We start from the raw sequence: 22,150 nt of genomic DNA, 5'->3' as shown, positions 1-22,150 counted from the left end.
TATTAACTAATAAATAGTATCGGATTGCCAGATCTAACTCCACATTGCCGCGGAGTTCTACGAAATAATAAACAATCTTCACATGCTTTTATTTTGTTGAACGACATCGGAAGTGACATAATCAGAACGTTAACATTCGGAAGCTGCTAGGTTCCAAACAACTGGTGCTGCTTAAACTTTCATAAATTCATGTAAGACTAATGTTTTTATCATTTTTAGTACGTTTGGTGTGACGTTTAACTATAAAAAGAATTCGCATATTATTTGTCGCCATTATTAACCGTTTAAACTGTTAACAAGTTGTGGTAAAGTGTTGGTGATTCCTCATATAAACTGTGATTTCCTCCAGCCTCCTGACATCCTGACATGGCTGTAGACTGGGTTGGGTTCAGCTATGCTGCTCTGGTGTCAGCAGGAGGAATCCTAGGTTACGTGAAAGCAGGTAAGAGAAACACAGCGACATAACCATGGATAGAACTAGCTATACAGTTGGTTGAGGTGGAGCTATAATTTATTAATTAGTTTGTATAGGACTGCAAGTAATGATTATTTTCATTATGGATTCATCTACTGATTATTTTCTTGTTTTATCAATTGATTGTTTGGCTTGTATAGTACCAATAGCCTAGAATTCAAAATTATTGAAAAATAATAATTACAATGTAAAGGAGCTGATCTTCACATTGGTGAAGCTGGAACCATGACATGTTTTAGCGTGAAAAATGACAAACTGTTATCAAAATAGTCATTGCAATAAATCCTACCTTCTTGAAAGTTCTAATGTTCAGTTTTTGTTGTTGTTTGTGGTCATTTAGGAGGTTTAAGTTAGTGGTACTGTTGAATTGAGAGGCCTTTTTTAATATAAATGAGGTGGACCAATCCAAGTGTTGATTTCAAAATAAAACCTAACTGTGTTTCCTACACAGGCAGCGTCGCCTCCCTGGCTGCAGGGCTCTTGTTCGGCCTGCTGGCTGCAGCCGGTGCTTATCTGGCATCTCAAAATTCCAAGAATGTATGGCTTTCACTAGGTAAGCAAGTTAAGTTTGTTAAACGGTGACCGTCCAGCTGCAGCTTTCACAAACACACGGCAACAACATGTTTCCCTGCAGGCACCTCGGGAACTCTGACTGTGGTGATGGGACTGAGATTTCTCAACTCATGGAAGTTCATGCCAGCTGGTTTAATGACTTTAGCAAGGTAATACACAATTCCTTCTTTTCAGATTTGACTTTCCCTCTGACTGTTTCTGGTATAATCATTTAGTAACAGAATCAGCTTTAATGGCCAAGTATGAACGCATGCAAGAAATCTGACTCCAGCTCATTGTTGCTTTTAAAGTACATAAACAGAAATAGACATATGGCTAAAAACAAGGACAACAAAGCTGAACAAGGTAAACCTAAACAACATTTACAATATTCTGCACCACGTGGACTGTAGACATTTGCTTTCATAAACCTGAGACAAACAGAAATGAACACATTTACTTTTCAGTCCTTTATTTACCATATCCTGATATAAATGTTTCTTTTCAGTGGACTAATGCTGGTAAAAATCATCACTGGAATGCAGAAGAAACCACATAAATGAAAAAATGAAAATATCTAAATATACCTTTTCTGTATGTACACATTTTTGACATAAAAAAAATCTAATTTGTGCTCCCACATACTCTTCATTCACAAACATTCCCTTGATGTGGTTTTCTAATACAATCTGGTTCTGTATAAAAAATGTGATATAAATATATTTTTTAGAAAGGGTACAAGAAAATAAAGTACATTTGTTAGAGTTACAGTTAGGTGATGTTAGCTTGTAAATGTATCTGCTGCTGTAAAACAATAAATGTACCCACTTTGATAAAGAAATAACTACTTTATTTCATTTCTACTATATTAAAAAAAACACTGACAATTTTTAAGAGCATGTCAAATGTTACAACAGACTAGCAAGAAACACTTCTCCTCTGAAGTCTGTATTTCCTGGCTAAAGTGCATTGGGAACTTTTCCCATGAGTCACTGGTGGAGCAGAGTGGACTGCTGTGCTACTGGTGGCCTCCGTATTTGGCAGTCCAGTCTACTCGTCCGTGCACTGGCTGGATGTTTGTGCTCCTTGAAAAGGAGTTCTTCCCTGTAACGCTGGATCCAGGGTTCTGAGGATTCAGAGATCTGCTCCTCCACCCTTCATATTCTGGGAAATCATCGTGAGAGAGAAGAAAAGTGTGTTTAGGCTAAACTCGGAAAGCGATGTAAAGCTGCATTTCTTGTGCTCATGGGGCAGATTTATCTTTACCTTCATTTGAGTAGGTCTTGCTCTTGGATGACTTTATTTTAGACTCAACTCTTAGATCAACTACAAGATTAACAGGAGAAAGTGGATACAAATTCAGGTTGAAACACATGACACTATCAGGTCTGATAGTACTGGTAAAAAATATCCTTGAAATCCCCCATCAGTGACAATCCTCTCAGACACATCGATCTGTAAGGAAGACATTTCGAACTCCAGGGGGCGCTTTTGTTAAAGTATGATGGAAGATAAAGCTAAAGAAGTGTACTCATGAAGAAACTGCTCTCCAAACACACAACATTAGCTTCCTGTACTATCCAACTTGATTAGTACCAGGCAACACTGAACCAAGAAAGGTCTGACTCAACCATTATTCTGTCTGAGAAAATAAAAAAGTTCTCCTGTTGTGACTCACTAGCAGCGGTGCCTCCTATAGGTGCCAGTGTAATCCTCTGTCTAGCGGCTCTTGTTTCAGTCTTCTGTAAAGGTGACATGTGTGTTTTGTTGTTTGGGTTGTTGGAGTGGCTCATGAAGGAGTCTGGAAAGGACAATGAAGAATGCGATGTAAACCACCCCACTGATGCCATTACTTTTACTTTTTCGTTAATTTTTAATTGCTTCATCTTGAGATTTCAACAACGTCAATTATCGGTAGAGACATCCTCATAAGTCCCAAATGCCACCTCTAATTCTGTGAACCGCTCCTAAATTTGAGAGAGACCTTTGGAAAGATCAAAGCCCTTCAGGGTCTTTTCTTTTAGAGGCTGCTTATCTGTTAGTTTAGGAAGACTTATGTCCCCTCACACCTCACATCCTCTTTACGACCTCCTGGTAAAAAAGCGGCGACAAGGGCCGCTACAGGAGGTCCTTCCTGCCAGCTGCCATCTCCCTGTACAACCAGTCGCCTCTGTGTCAGGAGTCAGGGCAGGGGGGTGAGGAGGTGAAGCCTCACGCTTCCCCCTAACGGACTAAACACTGATCCACAGACTGAGCCATACGCCTTTCATCCACTTTATAATTAAATGATTGGAGCCATAACTGCACTATAACCTTACAGTATAATTAGCATTTCATTTTGCACTATGTCTACGTCACATGTATTAACGTATGGTATAAAAAAAAAAAAGCCCCCCAATTTTTATTTAAGGTACTGTTTATAAGTATTGTATCTCGTTGATAAGTATTGTATATTTCTTTGCTTTTTTATTTTGTCTTAAATGCTCTAAGCTGCTGTAACCAAAACATCCTGCTGGGATTAATAAAGTACTCAAAATCTCTATCTGAAACCACAGCACAAATATGGAAAGAATAGAGGAGGGGTGAGCGGAGGAGGAAAACAGAACACAAGAAAACAGGAAATCTGAAGTGTTTTTTTTCTCCAGTCAACATCTTGGAAGGACGTTAGGTATAATTTAGGTCTGGCTGCTTCATACTCTCATGTAGAGAAAAGGAATACATGCTTTTTGTATGGCGGGTGAGTCATACAGTATATGTCACCCGGGGCGACTCATGACTATTACTGCTTTCCTCTTTTCAGCACAGAATAAATAAAAACTGGTCGCAAGTTACACTTATGTTTTTATCAGTTTGATGCTGTAATTAGCTGCTGTAGTTACAAAATTATATTTGCCTTCCCTACCTGGGGATGGAGTGATAAAAACAGTAAATCATAATAGAGTTGTTGGGAACTTGAAGGCCTCACATGATGTCATGTTACTTTAAAACCTGTGTGAAATTATTGTATTTTCTAATAATTATTGGCATTTTACACTGCTGAAATGTCAGACAGAATAGGTCAGAGGGAATTAGAAATATTACACCAGGATTCAGTGGTGGAAAATACAATTTTGAGCCACTTTATCACTCTGGTTTATACTTCTACTTCATTACATTTCAGAGCGAAATATAAACTTTTTACTTCACTTCATTTATTTAGGAGCTAAAGTTATTTTAATATTAAGACTTTACAATACTGATACAATAATATAATAGTATAACACTGACAGTAGACACTGCATTCTGAGTATTTTGATATTTTAAGTACATTTTGTTGCTAATACTCGACCAAAAATAAGGTTGATTCCCTTACTAGCATATCTATTAATTCATTGTATTCTTTCACACTGCAAAACTGATCTGACCTGCTCTTTTAAACAGCTATTGGCACTACACGTGTGTCCTCAAGTCTTTCTTACCTTTATTTAGAATAAACTCCAGCATCTGTCCTCTGGTTAAACACAAGCTGCCCCAAAGGTTTCTGCTGACAACCTGGCCTCCCACTGAGGAGTTGTTTTTTGGATTTATGCCTGAAAAGGACAAAACAGTTTAGAATGAACTCACTGTAACTGAGCTATCACAACAATTTGCCCAGATGGGATAAGGATTTTTGTCTGTTGGTCTTTTTCTCTTTTTTTAACTGGTTTAAGGCAGAGATGCCATAAATGTATAATTCATTTCTTAATTTTTCATTAGTGTTTTATAGTTTTAGTGTTTAGAGTATAGTTTTTGGCTTCACTGTGAAACTACATGAATAAACTAAGACATGTAAACTTAACACTCCTTGGGTGAGGCAGTAGAAATCAAAGGTTTTGCAGAGGCCAAGGAAACTGTTGATGTGATTTTTGTGACACTGTAGATAATTGTTTCTCACCAGGCAGATATCTGGACTGGCGGAGGTAGTGTTGCTTGGCAGAGGAGGTGATGGAATAAGCTCTGTTCAGCCCGCTGTTGCTCTGCAGCTTTGCTCCTGTGTTGTTCTTTGACTCTGGCAATCTAGACAAAAACTTAATATTGTATTTTTTCCCAACTGTGGTAAAAACACATCTTCCACATGAAAATGAAGAATTCTAACCGACAGCTAGGCCCCTCCAGTGTCCTGTCCTTCAGAGAGCTGATGGTGGGTTTTTTGGAGATGGAGATTCCAGCGTCTGTGTCCTCACCATCGTCCCAGCCGTCCACGGACCTGAAAGACGTCTGGCCCCACCGTCGACGTCCTGTCCTCACTCCAGTTATGCCGTTCTCTGCTCCTTTAGGCTTTAAAATGAACATACAAAGACAAAATAAAGTTCTGTAAGCCCCAAGAAGGTCCCATTCTGACATTTAGCAGCTGTTGCTGAGTGATACTTACAGCCTGCCAGCTGTCTTTCACCAGGCTGAGAGGTTCCTGTTGCCCCTCTGTCAGCGTGGTGGAACACATTTCTTGTTTTATGTTTTGCTCCATGTTGTCCTGAGGTAAAAGTATCTGCTGAAGGGGCTGGTGGAGAGATTGGCTGCAGGTCTGTGTCCTACTTGGCTCGCCGGACTCTATGTCCGTCCTACAGAGGGACAGAGGCTTTGTTTCTGCAGCCGCCTCGGATATCTTTGCCTGAGCCTTGTGCTGCTCTGAGTACTTCAGAGGAGCACCGAGTGCCTGGCCGACATGGAAGTATGGATACCGTAGAGCCTGTAATACAAACAGTACAAATATTTTTTGTTTAAGCTCAAGATTTTGATTTTCAACGAATGAACAGCTTGCAAGGTAAACGACATATTAAAAATGGGAAAAATATACAGAACATTTTTAAACAATACGTACAAAATGGAGCCATAGCAAAAATAATAGGGCTTACAAGAACACAGAAATGGGTTCTTGTTTATAGGACATGGATATAATGCAAGATATATCTTGTAAACCAGTGGTTCTCAAACTTTACCCCTTGACCAGTGCTAATCATTTTCGCTAGAAAACAAAGTGTATATAAACAGGAACAGTACTACATCGATGTCAGCGATAGATTTACTAAACAACAGCCTTGTAATTAAAAAAAAGCATTTATATGCTAATGAGAAAAAGAGACAAAAACTTGGAAAAAGATGGTAGAAAGAAGGAAGGAAGTAAGGCAAGAATAGGTCAAAATAGTATCAAAAACTTCAAAAACAGTGACATGAGAAGAAAAAAGCGAGAAACTTGTAAAAAGTAGAAGGACAGTATAGGACGGAATGCAAGATTAGGTCCAAAGAAGGCAACACAAATGTCACACTTTTGGTAGGAAAAAAAAAATTCTACATAAAGAGGAACAATGTTCTGGACAACAGCCTTGTAACTATTAAACATTTTGTTAAATATCTCACGTATCCCCTGCAGTCCTGCAAAGTACCCCTAGGGGTACACGTACCCCCATTTGAGAAACACTGTTATAAAGGACTAATGAGTCAAACCACCACTGCACATTTCTCATAGTGATAAAAGCTGAAATGTAAAATAAATTCATAAATATTTAGAGTACTGGAAACTCATTTTTGTTTTTTGTCATTTTCAAGCTTCAGCAGTAGTTCAAAAGCTTTCATAATGATCAGTGTGTGTCTCACACTTTTAATGAAGTCAGTGGATGTGCATTGCCCACATATAGTACACACAGATGTCAAGTTTGGTATTACAGCCAAGGTAAGCTGATTGATTCCTACTTGGGCCTCCCATCCTAAAAATAGATGCACTCACAAAGTACTCAAGGGTGCTCAGGATAAAAGCATTCACTTGTGTTACTCTGCAAACAGTCATCTCAAAATAAGTCAGTTGTCTTACCTGTCATCTTTGTATGTTTATTCCAACCAATCTATGTTCAAACTCAATGGGTTTTATATATACCTGAGCAGCACTTGGTCTTTTCTCAGGGTCCCACTGCAGCATGTCTATCATCAGTGTGATCGCCTCGTTGCTGGCGTTTGGGATCAGGGATCTGAGGCTGGTGGGGACGCACTTTGGGAAGCGGAAATTCATTGAAGTGGCCAGGATGTAGCCCTCAGGCCAGTCTGACTGATGTTGTGAGAGATAAGAGAAAACAAATGTGTCACAAAACCTTCACAACAAAAGAAAAGAAATGAGATAAAACAGCTTATAATGTTAGCATCATAGAATGACAAGGGCCCAAGCCGAGAGGCTGTTATTATGATTTAAGAGATTCTGGTTGGTTACATCCACGATACTCTCGCATTGTCAGACCTTCCTCCACAGCGCTGCAAAGGAGGGTCTGGCTAGTCCACACAGCATTCCGGGATGGGAGAAAAACGTGCTCTGGTTTATTGGCATTTCTTTAAACCAATCACAATCATCATGGGCGGTGCTAAGCTCTGCCCGGAGCCGCTGCAAAATAGCCTCGGGAAGGAATTTGTTTTGGTGGAACGTGTACGTTCAAAAGTTGTTTTAGTCGTGCAACAGAAAACTCAGATTGGACAGATAGTCCAGCTAGCTGTCTGGATTTACCCTGCAGAGATCTGAGGAGCAGTTAACCATAGTCCTCATAAATCAACCAGGGTTTTAAATTCCAACACAAAGAAAGCGGAAAAAAACGGCCATCGGTGAAAAGACGTGCATCCGGCAGAATTTCCTGCGGCACCAGAGCAATCCCTGAAGAGGACCGTCGTCAGCAGAACCACAACATATGACACCTTGTTGTGTTGATTCACCTTCTTCAGCGTTCCCAGCACCTGACAGATCTTAAAGATCTCATCCACCTCGCTGTTCCCAGGGAACAGGGGTCTGAGTGTGTAGTGCTCCGCCATGATGCATCCCACGGCCCAGATGTCGATGGGTGAGCTGTAGGAGTTAGACTTTAACAGAACCTCTGGGGCTCGGTACCTGTCAGAACAACATGAGAGGATATTTATGGAACACTTGCATACAGTGATTTAACTCTACTCTTAAATTCCTCTTTTTTTGTTAATGTTCTTACAAAGAATACGTTTGTGTCTCTCACTAGCAACTAATGAGAGCTACTGCATTGATTATTGAGAGCATATTTTCCCACTTAAGCTACCCATAGTGGTATCTAGCCACGAAGATAGTATTTGGTTTGTCCAGTTTTTAAGACGTCTGTCTCTGAGATACAGTATTTGCTTTCAACCCAATACAATTAAGGTATTTTTCCTTTATGTACTTACAGAATATATATATATATATATATATATATATATATATATATATATATATATATTATCAAAAGTAAGGTGTTTTAAAGGAAGAGTTCGCTGTTGAGTTTTCTAAATGAAATTCTTAACTGCTGTTTTCACCACAAGCTGAATGCATGAATACATTTAAATTTTTTGATGATATCAAGTATGACATAAGATTAACATTGAAGTTGATAGAAGCAGACATAGTAAATTAATGTTATTATGTAGTATAAATAGAGGATACCAGGCCGACTGAGCCCCAATAATCTCAAAATACAGTTAAGCTAAGTGATATTACAGCCGTTGTTACTGTAAGTTTGATTCAGGTCAGGTTGCAGATCAACAACATCCATCATAGCTTGTTATGTATATCATCTACAGGAAAGACTTGTACATTGCCCTGATATTATCTTGTAGATAAATTAGTCTCACCATCTTGTGGACACATAATCAGTGTAAGGTGGCTGCGAGCGGATTTCTCTGGCTAGTCCAAAATCAGCAATCTTAACCAGCTCTGGGCCCATGCAGAGCAAGTTCTCCGGTTTCATATCACGATGGAAATACCCTGAAAAACATGAGACAGTCAAATAAACATGTGCTGATGCTGATATTTGTCTAGATTTGCATTATTTTCTCAAACAAAATTGTTATTGCCTTTAAGTTTCTACCACTATCACAACCACTACCACTTTTAGTATTGACACAACGCTATTGATGCATATCACAATTTGATCCAATCTCTAAAGATCTGAAACACAGAGTTAAAACATCATAAAAAAGATGTTTTAACCTGAGAAAGCACAGTCAAGCCAAGCCTTGGAAATGAAAAGCAAAGGCAACAGAAGTATCTTACCGTGCTTATGCACAAATGCTAAGCCAGACAATACTTGGAACAAAATGTTCCTTATCTCATTTTCAGAAAACATCTTATCTTCCCTGGCAGCGGGGAAAAGTGGTAAAAGACAAAAGAAAGAGGAAATAAAGAAAAAAAACACTTTGCAAACATGCATGCCTTATTAAAGTGGGAATGACACTAGCACCCACTAGCACCAAAAAATGTGCTGATAGAAGAGAGAAAAACCTGTTCAGATTAGCTTTGGTACCACTCACACCTCCTCTTCTCACAGAAGAAGTGAGTCATTTTTGGCTGGAGAAAATCTTGTGATGCCTGATGTCTTATCAACCATCCAGCTTTCATGTACTTTTCTAGTTTAGATATGTTGTTTTTTTTGTTTACTTTATTACAAAACTATATATTCTAGGACCGTGCTGACAGCTTGATAGCAGCTTTATATAAGACAGAAAAGACAGCAGAGTCAGTTTTTCTTCAGTTAGTACTGAAAAGCCTTGCTTACTAAAGGACAGTCCCTGTAATATCTGAAATGTCATGTTTCTGACGACTGACTCAGGGAACAACATGTTTCTGCAAAAACGAAGACCGACACATGATGACTCAATCTGACGCAAATAATTCTCACATTCCCAATGGTAATAAATAAATAAAAAACATGCTGCAGAATTTTACCACAAAAATAACTGTGTGTACACAGCTGGTAAAAGACTGAAAAAAATGAATGTGTCCAGGGGCTAGAAGGGGGGCACAGGGTGAAATTTGATTGCCGCCCCCCATTGGATCAGTACTGTCACTTGGCTGCCTGTTCTGCCAATCTTTCCAGCCCTTGTCACATGACCAATAAATGTTAAAATTCTGATACCATGGAACTAGCACGGGACTTGTTTTTGAAACAAGTGGCAGACTGAGCCTATAAAAAATGTGTATTGTATTCAGATATACAATTTGTTTAAAATGAAACAAGTGAAATTAATAATGAATGTGATGTGTTTTATTTAGCAGAATTACATTTGTTTTTTACAGATTTTCAATAGTGTATTCTGATAAAATGTTCCCCCCCCCTTCCCCAGATCCCCCTTGACTGATTATTGCGCCCCCCCCCCCGTGCCACCCCATTCAAAAAAATCCTGGAATCGCCCCTGCATGTGCCTAATGTGTTCTTACCTTTCTTTCATGAGCTGATAGAGGTTTTCTTTCATATACTCAAAGACAAAGTAGAGGTAGTCGTTTTCTCTGATGACTTCCTTCAGTTTCACCACATTGGCATGGTTCAGCTTCTTCAGTGACTGAAATACAATATAGTCATTAAGAATCAGCTTATTGTGTAAGTAGTAAATTACCTCAAATGCCTCAACACTGCCTGAAATTAGCTTTTTCACTCATTACCAAAAGGCTGGTGTACAAAAAACATTACATGCCAACAATAGTTTGATTTTCAGTTCCTTTTCATACACAGTCTCAGGTAGGATTCATTTAACACTTTGTCAAAGTAAATTTATCATGTAGTGCAACAGAATTAAAAATGACAGGAGAACATTTTGAAGCTGACATCTTCCTTGTTGACTGTCGTGTATCTAAAAGCTGCTGTATCAACTAGTGGGGATTTATTGTCTGACTATAATGATTCTCACCTTCACCTCTCTCAGATTCAAACACTCATCCCAAGAGTAAAACTTCCTTTTCATCCTGTTGAAAAAACAACAACAAATTTGCTTGACTATAAGTGTTTATGTTGACATTTTTAATTAACCTCATCCCAGACCTCTAAAAACTCACATCTCTTTTCTTTATTATCAGGCTTTTATCTATATTATGCATTTCAACAGTTATATTGAGCTAAGTAACTTGAGCTAATAAAGATAGCATTGAGCAACTTTTTACATTGGCAGCCACATGTAGTGGAAATTTTTTTTTTGAAGGATCAGATGCCTAGAATGGATATAATACAAAGACTCTGGTTTACTCTTGTTTTTATTATCGTGTAGTAATTTTAAATTTTAATTTAATATGAATGGAAACCACTTCATCAAAATCTATTGTATAATACCTTTGAGAGCTTTCTTTACGGTGATTATGGGCTCCAAAAATGTTGCATCACAACCATAATAGTAGTAAAAACAGCATCCTGGTCTACAGTGCATTGCAACATGTACTTTACTGAAATATTTTACATGCTTAACCTGTTTTAACCATTCTTCTTTTTCTTCCCATACTCCAGCAACACTATGCGGTGTACTTTCACTCCTATCAGCTTGCACTATAACCTTACATTTACAAACAGTACCTGAAGGAGCCTCGTAAAACATTTATTATTAATTTCTTGCCAAAGATCTTAAACAGCTCATACTTAAAATGTGGTCTACAGGCAAATAAGGACATTATGACAATATATAGTAACAATACTACTACTAATAATAACAACAGTAAAGGTGTCTGTGCATCTGTTGATCTTCAAAATAATCCTATATCTTGTCATTCCAGCAGCTTTTCTACTCTAAAATATGATACATCATGCACACAAAAGCAAAACTTTTGACTCAAACCTTTTCTTTTTTACATGTGAGCCATGTAAGGATGCAACATGTTTGAGTCTAGAGCCGTGAAGCACCTTGCAGCAGTCTCTCAGGGTTTAATCAGCTTAATGCTTCAAGACAAAACAATACAGTATAGCCCTAGCATATTTACTGGAGCTACACTCACCTCTTAATGGCCACCAGCTCCCCAGTGTGGTTGCTCTTTCCCAGGAGCACGCTGCCATACGTGCCGTCCCCGAGCTGCTTTAGCGTGGTGTAGCGGTTCATCGTCCACAGAGAGCCCTGCCTCTCCTTCACCGAGGAGCTTTGACAGGCCCACACAGTCCAACAGTTGGTCATTGTAAGCACAGTAACATCCCTCCACAGATCAATGGCCCCCTACGCTGCTCTATCCTGCTGCTACTGTGAGGCTACTCAAGGCACTACACTCAAGGCTTTTACTCTAGAAACACAGAAATAAAACATGAGCACTCATCCTTTACCTTTCTCTCTGCAGATTGGTAGGAGGTTTACCTGGCGAGGGAGAGTGGAAAAGTGACAATGTCTGGATTCTGCCTGTTGTACTGTTTCTCACCTATCCTAAGCTAAGCCTTGACAGAGGAAGGGTGATCCCCTGTGAGGTGAAATGGATTAAAGTTGACGTGATTAAAAATGAGTGCCAGAAAACAGGCTCACAAAACAGGCCACAAATTAGGGCCAGTGTATTTACAAATGACATAATACTAGGTTAACTATTGCAAGAGTAGACTAGTTTGTCACCACTTTGTAATAAGGTATCCTTAAAGGGGTTATACATTCGAACTAATGGGATTGTTATTGGTTTATAGTTAGTTTCTCTCTCCTTTTGTCTTTTCTAGAATTTGTATACCATACCCACTAGCAGTGATTCACATAGGCATGTAACTCGAGTAAGTGTATTTCTTTTATTGCCAGTACACTTACTTATTGGTTATTATTTTTCTATTTTGTCTCTGTGTTATGCTAATGTGTCTCAGAATTATTTTATTGTTTTATACTGTTTTATTTATTCATTTATTTTACTGTTGTTATTTTATCTTACCATGTTTTATCTGCTAGAGGAGGATAAACACCAGTCAGATTTCTCACAGCCTGGCAACCAAAAAGTGGTTCTTATTAATGTCTTAAACCTGATCTATAAAACATTAGTGAATAATATATCAATCATTAATAGTCATTAGTTACACACAGCAGTGGATGAAATACTCAGATCGTTTAGTAAAAGTTGAAATACCACTGTGTAGAAATACTCTCTTACAAGCAAAAGTCCTGTATTCAAATTCATTTTACTTAAGTAAAAGTACAAATAGATATTTCCCTCGAAGATTGTGGTTAGGTAGAAGTATAAAATAGCAGAATGGAAATAGAAATACTCAGGTGAAGTACAAGTATAGCAACATTGTACTTAAGTAGCCTATAGCACTTAAGTAGCCTAAATGTAGCCTACTTCGTTACTTTCACTGGTTACACTTTATAAGCCCTTTATAAAGTGGTAGCTTTAGCATTAGGGATGGGGTTTTAATGTATACTTGACATCAACTGCTTATATTTAGGCTAATTATATGAACCTGAATACAGAACTTGAAATTTGACTTTTTATTCTCTCCTTTCTATAAAACAAAGTTGCTGTTTTTTTTTTATATTGAACCATTTAATCACGTGTCTGAAAAGCCTTATCAAGCTACCGTTAGTTCGAAAACAAGCAACCCTGCTGCTTAGAGTAACGTTAACGTTACGTTAGGTCTAACATTACACAGTAGCTAGCTAGCTAAAGAGCAAAAATAAGCTAACATTACCCGTGTGTGTCCCCTCATTTTCAACCATATGATCTAACAGAGTTTTTTTTTGTTTTTGTTTTTTACCAAATATTTATTATATCTTAAGTCTTTACAGTAGCTAGCTATATTTAAAGTATACCTACCATAAGAGGCATTTACGTGCTGATGAAGAACATAACACGGTGATGGAGAGATGCCTGCCAGCTCTGTCCGTTAGGGTGGCTTCCTGTCTCCTAGGCAACGCAGAGACTTAAAAATAAAATGAAATAAAAACATACTAATTTACTAATAATATGTACAATATTATGCACTGTGATATACTTTGTAATATAATAGTATCAGTGGTGGAACGTAACTAAGTACTTTTACACAAGTAGCCTACAAAAGGCCCCCAAAAAAGGACATTTGAACATCTGTGCAATAAACGCCTTCTGCTGATGAAGATCATACGATCAAAAACTCACGAGCAATCTCTGAATGCACCTTGTGGTACGACTGTTTACAAGGTCAGTTATAAACTTTCAATCTCAACCGTTTGAGATCGTATTCAATTGTACTATTTGTAGAGAAAGAAATGCACAGATATAGCCTAACATAAAGCGTGGCCTATAAAAATGTCATGTAATATTACATGACATTTTTATGATATCACGTGGGCATTGTTGTAAAAGCCATGTAGGGAGGCCCATTGTCAAACAATTGCTGTTGGGACCCCTCCTACAAAAATGTGTTTAAAAATATCCACAGCTACACAATATGAACTAAAATAAAGTTATAAAGGTATCAAAATCTGATTTTAACACAGGGTCCTTATAGGGACACACAATTAAATAATAATGCTTAGTTTCAATCTGAACGGTTTGAGATTGTATTCAATTATATATATATTTGTAGAGAAAGAAATGCACAGATATACTGTAGCATGATATCATGTAGGGAATTGTTGTATAAAAGCCTGTAGGGGGGGCCCATAGTCAAACAATTGCTGTTGGGACCCCTCCTAAAAAAATGTGTTTAAAAATATCTAACCACAATCTGAACTAAAATAAAGTTATAAGGTATACCTTTACCTATATATAGGTATCAAAATCTGATTTTGACACAAGGTCCTTCTACCATATGGACACACAGAATTAAATAATAATGCTTAGTTGTTGTTGTACCTAAAAGTGGTGCAAATTTACAATTAATTAGGACTACATTACCAAAAGTCAAGTGACATACCATGAACCAGGTGTTTTAGGGTGTTTGAGGGCCAGTTGTCCACCCAGCCTTGTATTTGGGTTATGGTGGGAATAAATGTAATAATTTAGAAACTACATAATGCTTATAGGCCTACTTGATCCAAAAGCTTAGCCTACTGAAAAGTATAAATATACCTGACATATTGGATGTTATTTGGCTCTACTGCACTGACTTTTCTCTGAAGTCTACATGTATTGTGAAGATAAGTGCTCCATCTAGTGGTTCGTTTTTAACCTCGCATCATATTGTGACTGGCCCCTATAACGCATATTTTCTATTATACATGTCACAAAGGACCACGATCAGACACACACACACACACACCTAAAAAAATCAGCATTGTGTTGCTAGTCACAGTGTAGGTGAAGACTGATGTTGGGAGACAAAACAAATAATCCAAATATTCTTATATATTAGCCTATGTATTGTGTGTAAAGTTTACTGCATTTAGATTGCAAAATGAAATAATTCCTTAATTCCCTAAGAAGCCCCCTGAGACCAACCCAAGGACCCTTGGGTTCCAGGATCCCAATTTGAAGTCCGGATATTTATTTCTCATAGCCTAGTATTTACAGGAACACTTGAACTGCTCGAGGCTCAAAATAGGTCCTGTATATTTAGAGGTTTGATAAATGACACTCGGATTAGTGGAATTTAGAAAACCTCATATTGATAGGCCTAAAAAAAGAATTAATCAAAAGGCTGATATAAAGAAGTAGGCTGATATAAAGACATTAGGCTGATATAAAGACGTTAGGCCTATATTGTGAACATGTGAAAATGAGTCTGGTAATACATCTCAGTGTTAAAATATACTAGGCTACTTATTACTTTGAATCCATTTTCAAAAGGCTTGTCATTTTATTAGAAATAAGTATTATATAAATGTTTATCAGCCTATATAAAGAAATATCATTTGGTGTCATTGTCTGATAATAAAGAGATTAAGAAAAAAGAATTAAGGTTAACTGTCTACAGTGCAGTAGTGTCTTTAGGCATGCAGGCATGAAATGTGAGGAATGAAAATCATGACCAGCATTCTCGAAATGGCCATACTGTAGTAGCATGACGTGCCGTGCATTGCACCTAACAACTGTGCAGTCAGATTGTTGACTGTCTGCGCAGCGGATAGTCGCGTTTTTTTCCCAAGGTTGTGCTTTTGGTTACTTACGGTAAGATGGACCCGCAGTGTCCACTAAAGGATCAGGTGATCCACTAACTACGAAGCGAAGGCTGACTGGGGAAAATGCAAAATGACATATAGCAAATGTCAGAGCATAATTCATTCACATTTTCGGCTCAATTTCAGACTTAAATCGCACCGCTGGAGCTCCAATGTAACGATGGCTCGTTAGGTCTGGTGGCGCAACTGCGATTTTTTTGATATTTTAATTTATGAAAAATCACATTCACAGACAAATATTGGTTTCAACATGGGGCTGTGCTACAGTTTGCGTCCCCGGCTCTTCGGGGACCTGAGCGGATCTATCTCCAATGCTACCTCGGACTCGGATCAGCCTCCGGACACCGCCGTGCCGACCCGCGCCGTGGGACCTCGCCAGGAGGACGCCGGGGGATGCGGGGAGAGTTCGTCGCTACGCGGCGGCGGCGGCCCGGTGCGCCCCGGGGACCCTGCCAGGCTCCCGGCCGGGGAGCACCGCCGTGGAGACACCGGTACCGACGGTGTGCTCATACAAAACGGAGGTGGCGGAGGAGGAGGCGGTGGTGGCGGAGGCAGCGGTAAGGGGACAGGGAAGGACCGCGGCCGACGCTTACAGCTGCTGCAAAAGACTAGCACCCAAAAGCAGAAAAACTGGGACAAATTGCTGGTGGAGGAGAAGGAGGCCGAGAAGGAGGCGAAGAAAGTCAGTAAGAATATTGACAGGGCGCTGAAGGAGCTCAAACGGGAGTACAAACAGACGCATCGACTGCTGCTTCTCGGTAGGTAGAGTCCTTCTCTGTTGTTGTTGTTGTTGTTGGACTAGGAAGCCGTTTTATTATTAGAAACCAAAACGTAGCCTACTGGCCTTTCCAGAAATTATGTCACTACTCTGGCGAGGCCTTGCCACATCTGTTGGCTTGGCTGTGAAGACTAACGTTACCCCCTGCGGCTCTCAATGACCAATGATGAAGATGGACGTGCAGACTCACTGGGCCTGCAGTTCTCTTACTGTTAATATTTGGGGTTTTAAGAAAAAGTCACATAAACATAATGCAGGCCATCAAATGAACCAGTAGCCTACACACAGGTTTACAGAGACCACTAGCTTGTGGTTTTGGTTTAACTGTGGCAGTTACAGCAATTCTTCTCAATAAGATAGTATTATAGAGTATAGTGTAGAGTAGCCTGCAGAGTGTTGTATAGTTTTGAAGAGAGTCATTTTGTTGGCTTTCATATGCAAATATGTACAATAGAGACCACTTAGCTTTTGGCTATTGGGCCATCCTATTTTGTTTACTCTGATAGTTAGCGTATAGTATAGTAAGCAGAGATTCTCAAAAAGAAATTCAGCCAAGGACCCCTTACAAGAATATATCATGTATGTCCCTTGAAATAATTTGACGTTGCCTCTTTTTTTTTACACTTCCATAGTCTTAGTTATGTGGAAAAAAAAACAACACGAGAAATGTATTAGAAAGATATTAGACTGTATTTTCAGATTCTAAGAGCAGTGGTGGAAGAAGTACTCAGATCTTTTACTTAAGTAAAAGTAGCAATACTACTGTGTACTCATTATGAGATTGACCCATTTCAGAATAATATACTCAAAAAGTACCTAAAAATTTGTACTTAAGTACAATACTTAAGGAAATGTATTTAGTTTCATTCCACCATTCCAAGAGTTATAGATTTGTTATATTAGAAAGTAATCTATGAACTATTATAGATTTAAACATTCAAATATTATTCGTTGAACTATGAAGCCTTTTGTAAAAAAAAAACATAATTTAAATGAATCTGCAAAGTTTTCATGGACCCCCTGTCAGAGTGCCACAGACTAAGCACTTTAAGAATAACTGGTATAGAGTATAGGACTACAGATGAAAAACTGCATTTTGATCAACTGTGGCATATTTACAGTATTTCTTTTATAATAAACACATGTATAATGTATTATGGCAGAGTATAGTGGCCTGTAGTGTTTTATAGTGTTACAGAGGGTATAATGTAGTTTGCTTTGTTTTTTCTGAAAACTAGCATAAAATAGTGTAAGAGTTTATCTGTCCGAGGACTTTTGAGTAAAGATTTTGAAATGATTCAAAATATATTGTATTAGATTGTAGTGTAGTGACTTGTATAATAGTATAGTAGAGTGTTGAATAGTATGATGTTATGTAGAATCCAGTTTAGTTGGTTTTAGTATAAAGATAAGAAAGAGAGAGCACCCAGCTTTTTGGCACCAAGGCCACATTTGCTGTGAATACCAACATACTAGTAGTATAATGTAGGACAGCATAGAATAGTAGTGTTCTAGATTATAATGTAGTATTTTATAGTCGCCTTTTGTGTAGTGTGACATCTGTCCAGGGACAACAGATGAGAACTAGCATTAGTAAGGGTTCAGTATGGTAGTGTAGAGTGTAGTAGTCACCTGTAGAATAGAAGGATGTTGTCTAGTGTAATATAGAGTGCAGTTTATTAAGCTTTAGTGTACAATTATGTACTGATAGAGACATATTTATCTTAGGGCTACTGGGCCATGTTTGCTCTGAATATGATGTTAGTATCTGTATAGTTTAGTGTAATAGTGGCCTGGGGTGTAGTGTGACATCTGTATAGGGACTACAGATAAATAATAGGCATTTTACTTTGGCACATTCACAGTATGGTTTTTTAATAGGTTAATGTTGTACAGTTGAGTATAGTATAGTAGAATGTTGTATAGTATAATATAGTATAACTTAATAGGCTTTAGTATACAAGGATGTATAGAGGCTACTTAGCTTTCTGCTGTTGGACCATATATACATTTATAGTGAGTTTTTCAAATTAATCAATGTATAATATAATATGGTAGTATAAGGCTATATAGTATAGTATATCCTTAATTCATCTAAAATCATTCTTTTAGTAGTGTTTAGTCTGGGATAGTAGAGTACTGTATGTTGTATAGTGGCCTGTTGTGTAGTGTGACAAGTCTGATCTGTCCAGGGACAACAGATGACACATAGCCTTTTGACTAACACATTTACAATAAGGGTTTACAACACAGTAGATTAGACTCAACTGTATTGTCATTGCAGAGTACAGGTGCTAAGACAACGACATGCAGCTTAGCATCTAACCAGAAGTGCAAAAAAGCAGATGGTGCAGAGTAGTGTACAGAATTTACAGGACAAAATATAGATGAAATAGAATGTGGAATAAAAAGTGTGGGGTATGAATACACTAGATATATACAGTATGAGCAGTATTAACAGTGGTATGAATATGCTAAGGTATATGCAGTAGAACATAGTAAGCAGTGCAGGTACATAAAAAGAAATGGTGCAGAAAGTGTAAGTACAAGTTGTGCTAATAGTAAAGATACAGAATGACAGCTGGAGGTATGATATGCATAGGTACACTAAAGATCCGGTATGTACAATATTGACAGAGTGGTATAAATATAAATATTCTATAGGTCAGTATGAGCTGTATAGTAAATGTATGTAGTAAGGAAGTGAATGTGAAGTTGGCAGTGAGTGAGAGCCATTAGCCAGAGAGGCAGTGACAGTCCTAGTGTAAATGTTCAGTGGTTGTGTCCCAGTCCAAGGTGGAGGGGGGAGAAAAAAACAAAACATACATGTACAATATAGTAGATTAGAGTGTAGTATAGTGGCCTGTAGTATAGTGTACTATAGATGCTAGTTTATTAGGCTGTAGAGTAAAAGTGTAGGTGTCCACGTGCTTTTACTCCTTCTTATTGTTGTGGGAAAATGGGCTGAATGATGATGAATAATTGATCCACAAAGTATAACTCAGTAATTCTAATTCTGATCATCAATATGATGAAGTTGCCAAACACTTGCTGATTACAGCTTTAAATATGCAAAGAATTGCTTTCTTTAGTATTTTTTGCAATATGGTCATGCTGCCATTAATAATCAATTTTAAGGCATCAGTTAGGGCTCTGGCAACTTGCTATGTTGGTTTGATATTATTTTTGTCATTTTATTGAGTCAGTGATAATAGTTAGATCAAACTTTAACTGACTGATTCATTCATAATAAAAGTGACTTGGCTGAATGCCTTATCTGTTTAACTGTGTCCATATAAATTACAGGGCAATCAGTATTAGGTCATACATGTTATTACCTCACTGGAATCCCATGATAGTTTATGTGACTTATGTAACTTTCCAAATATTGGTCAGCAAAAATGTAGTGCATTTCTAGATGGAGGTGTTTTGTCAGGCCAGACTTCTCTGACCCTGTTGTTAACTTAAATTTAGCTTGTAGGTTGTGTTATTTTACCACACATACCGTAACCATCTCTATATTGTACACGTAGGCTAACACACAGTAGTTTTCATAAAGGTCAATGCTTAACTTTCAAAAGAGAAAGTCTTGATCAGGAAGAGGAGCTTTACGTCTTATCACAGCTTCCCCTGATGAGAAAAACAATGTTTAACACATTTATAACAAAACAGAACTCATCCACTTGCAGTTTTAAAACACCCTTAATAACATATTGCATGTATTTTCTTTACTTTAAGCAATGCTTATTTACTCTATATAATAAATGGCTACCAGTTTAATTTCCTGGTTAAACAGCTCTCACTAATTACACACAGGAAGAAATGGCTCATCCTAATGAAGTCACACAAGGAAGTGTCATACATTCTCCCATGAACCACAGTTGAAAGCTATACAGTTTGTGTGACATGTGTTATAGTGTTATTTCAACATGTCATTATGGTTTGGGTGGCTTTCTACACCACTATAGAATCACAATTATTTTCTATCTGTCCTGGTACACCCAGCAGCCTCAGCACCAGCCACAGGCCACTTCTGGTTTTTCTTAACAGGCCTTTCGGGACTTTATACCCTCCAGGTCTCCAGTAGGACTCTTGTTGCATGCCAGAGGACTGAGGTGGTTTGTGTTCCTCTGAAAGTGGACACCTTTCAAATAGTGTTACATTTCAAGGCAACGTATGCTAGCTAATCTGGGTCACTTTATGTTTGTATTTGCTGCAGGTATTTAGTTGAATAATGATAGCCATAAGTAGTTAATGTTTATCCTAAGTGGGCTGCCATGTCCAGCTTGTGCTGGAGCTAGAATCTATCAGTTTGAGTTATATGTATTTGTTACATTTTGTAATGTTAGATCTAATGGAATTTTTGGTATCTTCCTAATTTTAGACATAGTTCAACTCTCAAATTATGGTTAGGTTTTATAAAATACCTGTTAAATATAACACAATTATTGATCATAAATGTCTCATTGCATGAGGTTTTGTTTTCAAATGCAGAACGGTTCAGAAATGACATAGTATAGTTATTTACTGAATATGAAAACTCATTTCTGACAGACTGGAAGTAATGCAGAAATTTCTCCGGCCCTGCGGAATTGAAGCTTTATAAATCAATTCAAAGTAAAGTGGACGTGACAGTACAACAAACAATACATGGCTCCCACATGGTTATACTGTACATATATTTTTTATATATATATATTAGGAGCTGAAACAACCAGATGATTAAGCAATTAGTCCTTCTGTAGGAAATTGAATCATTAAGTGTTTCAAACATTCCAAACCTTCACTGGTTCCAGCTTCTCATGTGTTAATATATTTGCTTATCTTCTGTGGAAAATTGTGACTACTACTATTTTCTGACATTTTATGGATCAAACAACCAATGAATTAATTAGGAAGTTACCAAATCATAGATAATACAATTAAATAACAGAAATAAATCTTAGAGTACATCAACAGAAAGTTTCTGGCCATGTCCTAGTGGCTGCCCAGGCTCCTATAAAAGTATTTGACCTCTCAATATTAAATAGATCAAGGTAGTCCAACCATCTATTAAAGCAAAGCCAGATGGTTTATGTTAGTCAAAATGAGGTAGCGTTGTTATAGGACCACTGGAGTTCAGTTGCCTTCAAATACAACTTTCTTGCAGCGTGAAGTTAACATGTGAAGTAATTTACATGATATATTTTGTGTCATGAAAGATTGTGTCAAGATGTTCACCTAATGTGGACTCCTTCTGAACCACTGTCCTATTTGAAGGCTACATTAGTTTAAAACTGTGTGTAAAAATGCAATAACAAACTCATTATTAAACAAGTTTGACCAGGGGACAACTCAGAAAATCAGAATTCCTTTAATAGAGTTCCTTCAGACTTTATACTTCAGTACAGGAATACAGTGATGGGAACTGGAAGGCAAATTCCGATTATTCTTTGGAAAGGAAGTTAGTTTATTGTTAGGTACCTTGGATCAGATTCTGTACAGGCCTGTGATAATATCTGTTACAGCTTTCCTATGTCCTTAACTTGCCGTTTAATATCTCA

The 22,150-nt window shown here is 37.8% G+C and overlaps 2 protein-coding genes across 3 annotated transcripts; one reads left to right on the top strand and one right to left on the bottom strand.

Annotated features, from left to right (window-relative positions):
• Nucleotides 1–88: 88 nt before the first annotated feature.
• Nucleotides 89–1,871, top strand: LOC114566097 (transmembrane protein 14C). Of its 2 annotated transcripts, XM_028594451.1 has the most exons (6): nucleotides 89–191; nucleotides 350–442; nucleotides 927–1,028; nucleotides 1,110–1,197; nucleotides 1,339–1,393; nucleotides 1,536–1,871. In XM_028594451.1, exons 2-5 carry the CDS (start codon nucleotides 367–369, stop codon nucleotides 1,343–1,345), a joined length of 273 nt encoding a protein of 90 aa, XP_028450252.1. In that variant the 5' UTR covers nucleotides 89–191; nucleotides 350–366; the 3' UTR covers nucleotides 1,346–1,393; nucleotides 1,536–1,871. The 2 variants fall into 2 exon arrangements, with proteins under 2 accessions (XP_028450252.1, XP_028450250.1); XM_028594449.1 differs by lacking the exon at nucleotides 1,339–1,393.
• On the bottom strand, nucleotides 1,506–13,630 carry LOC114566098 (serine/threonine-protein kinase MAK). Its single transcript, XM_028594452.1, has 16 exons — nucleotides 13,545–13,630; nucleotides 12,119–12,218; nucleotides 11,772–12,047; nucleotides 10,703–10,757; nucleotides 10,236–10,357; nucleotides 9,072–9,154; nucleotides 8,651–8,783; nucleotides 7,733–7,904; nucleotides 6,915–7,082; nucleotides 5,418–5,732; nucleotides 5,142–5,323; nucleotides 4,941–5,062; nucleotides 4,486–4,596; nucleotides 2,706–2,828; nucleotides 2,294–2,353; nucleotides 1,506–2,191 (listed from the first exon to the last, which is right to left on the bottom strand). Exons 3-16 carry the CDS (start codon nucleotides 11,942–11,944, stop codon nucleotides 2,046–2,048), a joined length of 1,965 nt encoding a protein of 654 aa, XP_028450253.1. The 5' UTR covers nucleotides 11,945–12,047; nucleotides 12,119–12,218; nucleotides 13,545–13,630; the 3' UTR covers nucleotides 1,506–2,045.
• Between the last annotated feature and the right edge of the window lie 8,520 nt (nucleotides 13,631–22,150).

The sequence above is a fragment of the Perca flavescens genome, chromosome 12 (genome assembly GCF_004354835.1).
Source record: "Perca flavescens isolate YP-PL-M2 chromosome 12, PFLA_1.0, whole genome shotgun sequence".
In the NCBI taxonomy this organism is placed as follows: Eukaryota; Metazoa; Chordata; class Actinopteri; order Perciformes; family Percidae; genus Perca; species Perca flavescens.
The sequence above is the reverse complement of the archived record's forward strand: the minus strand, read 5'-3'. Positions and strand labels throughout refer to the sequence as shown.

Bases quoted from the DNA above. Each gene is read 5' to 3' on its own strand.
- LOC114566098 (XM_028594452.1), bottom strand. From the start codon at position 11,944: ATGACCAACTGTTGGACTGTGTGGGCCTGTCAAAGCTCCTCGGTGAAG. The intron at 9,155-10,235 runs GTAAGAACACAT...CCCCGCTGCCAG, and splicing joins TATCAGCTCATGAAAGAAAG to GGAAGATAAGATGTTTTCTG. The intron at 4,597-4,940 runs GTGAGAAACAAT...TGTCCTTTTCAG, and splicing joins CCAGTCCAGATATCTGCCTG to GCATAAATCCAAAAAACAAC.
- LOC114566097 (XM_028594449.1), top strand. From the start codon at position 367: ATGGCTGTAGACTGGGTTGGGTTCAGCTATGCTGCTCTGGTGTCAGCA. The intron at 1,029-1,109 runs GTAAGCAAGTTA...GTTTCCCTGCAG, and splicing joins GAATGTATGGCTTTCACTAG to GCACCTCGGGAACTCTGACT. The intron at 1,198-1,535 runs GTAATACACAAT...GTTTCTTTTCAG, and splicing joins GGTTTAATGACTTTAGCAAG to TGGACTAATGCTGGTAAAAA.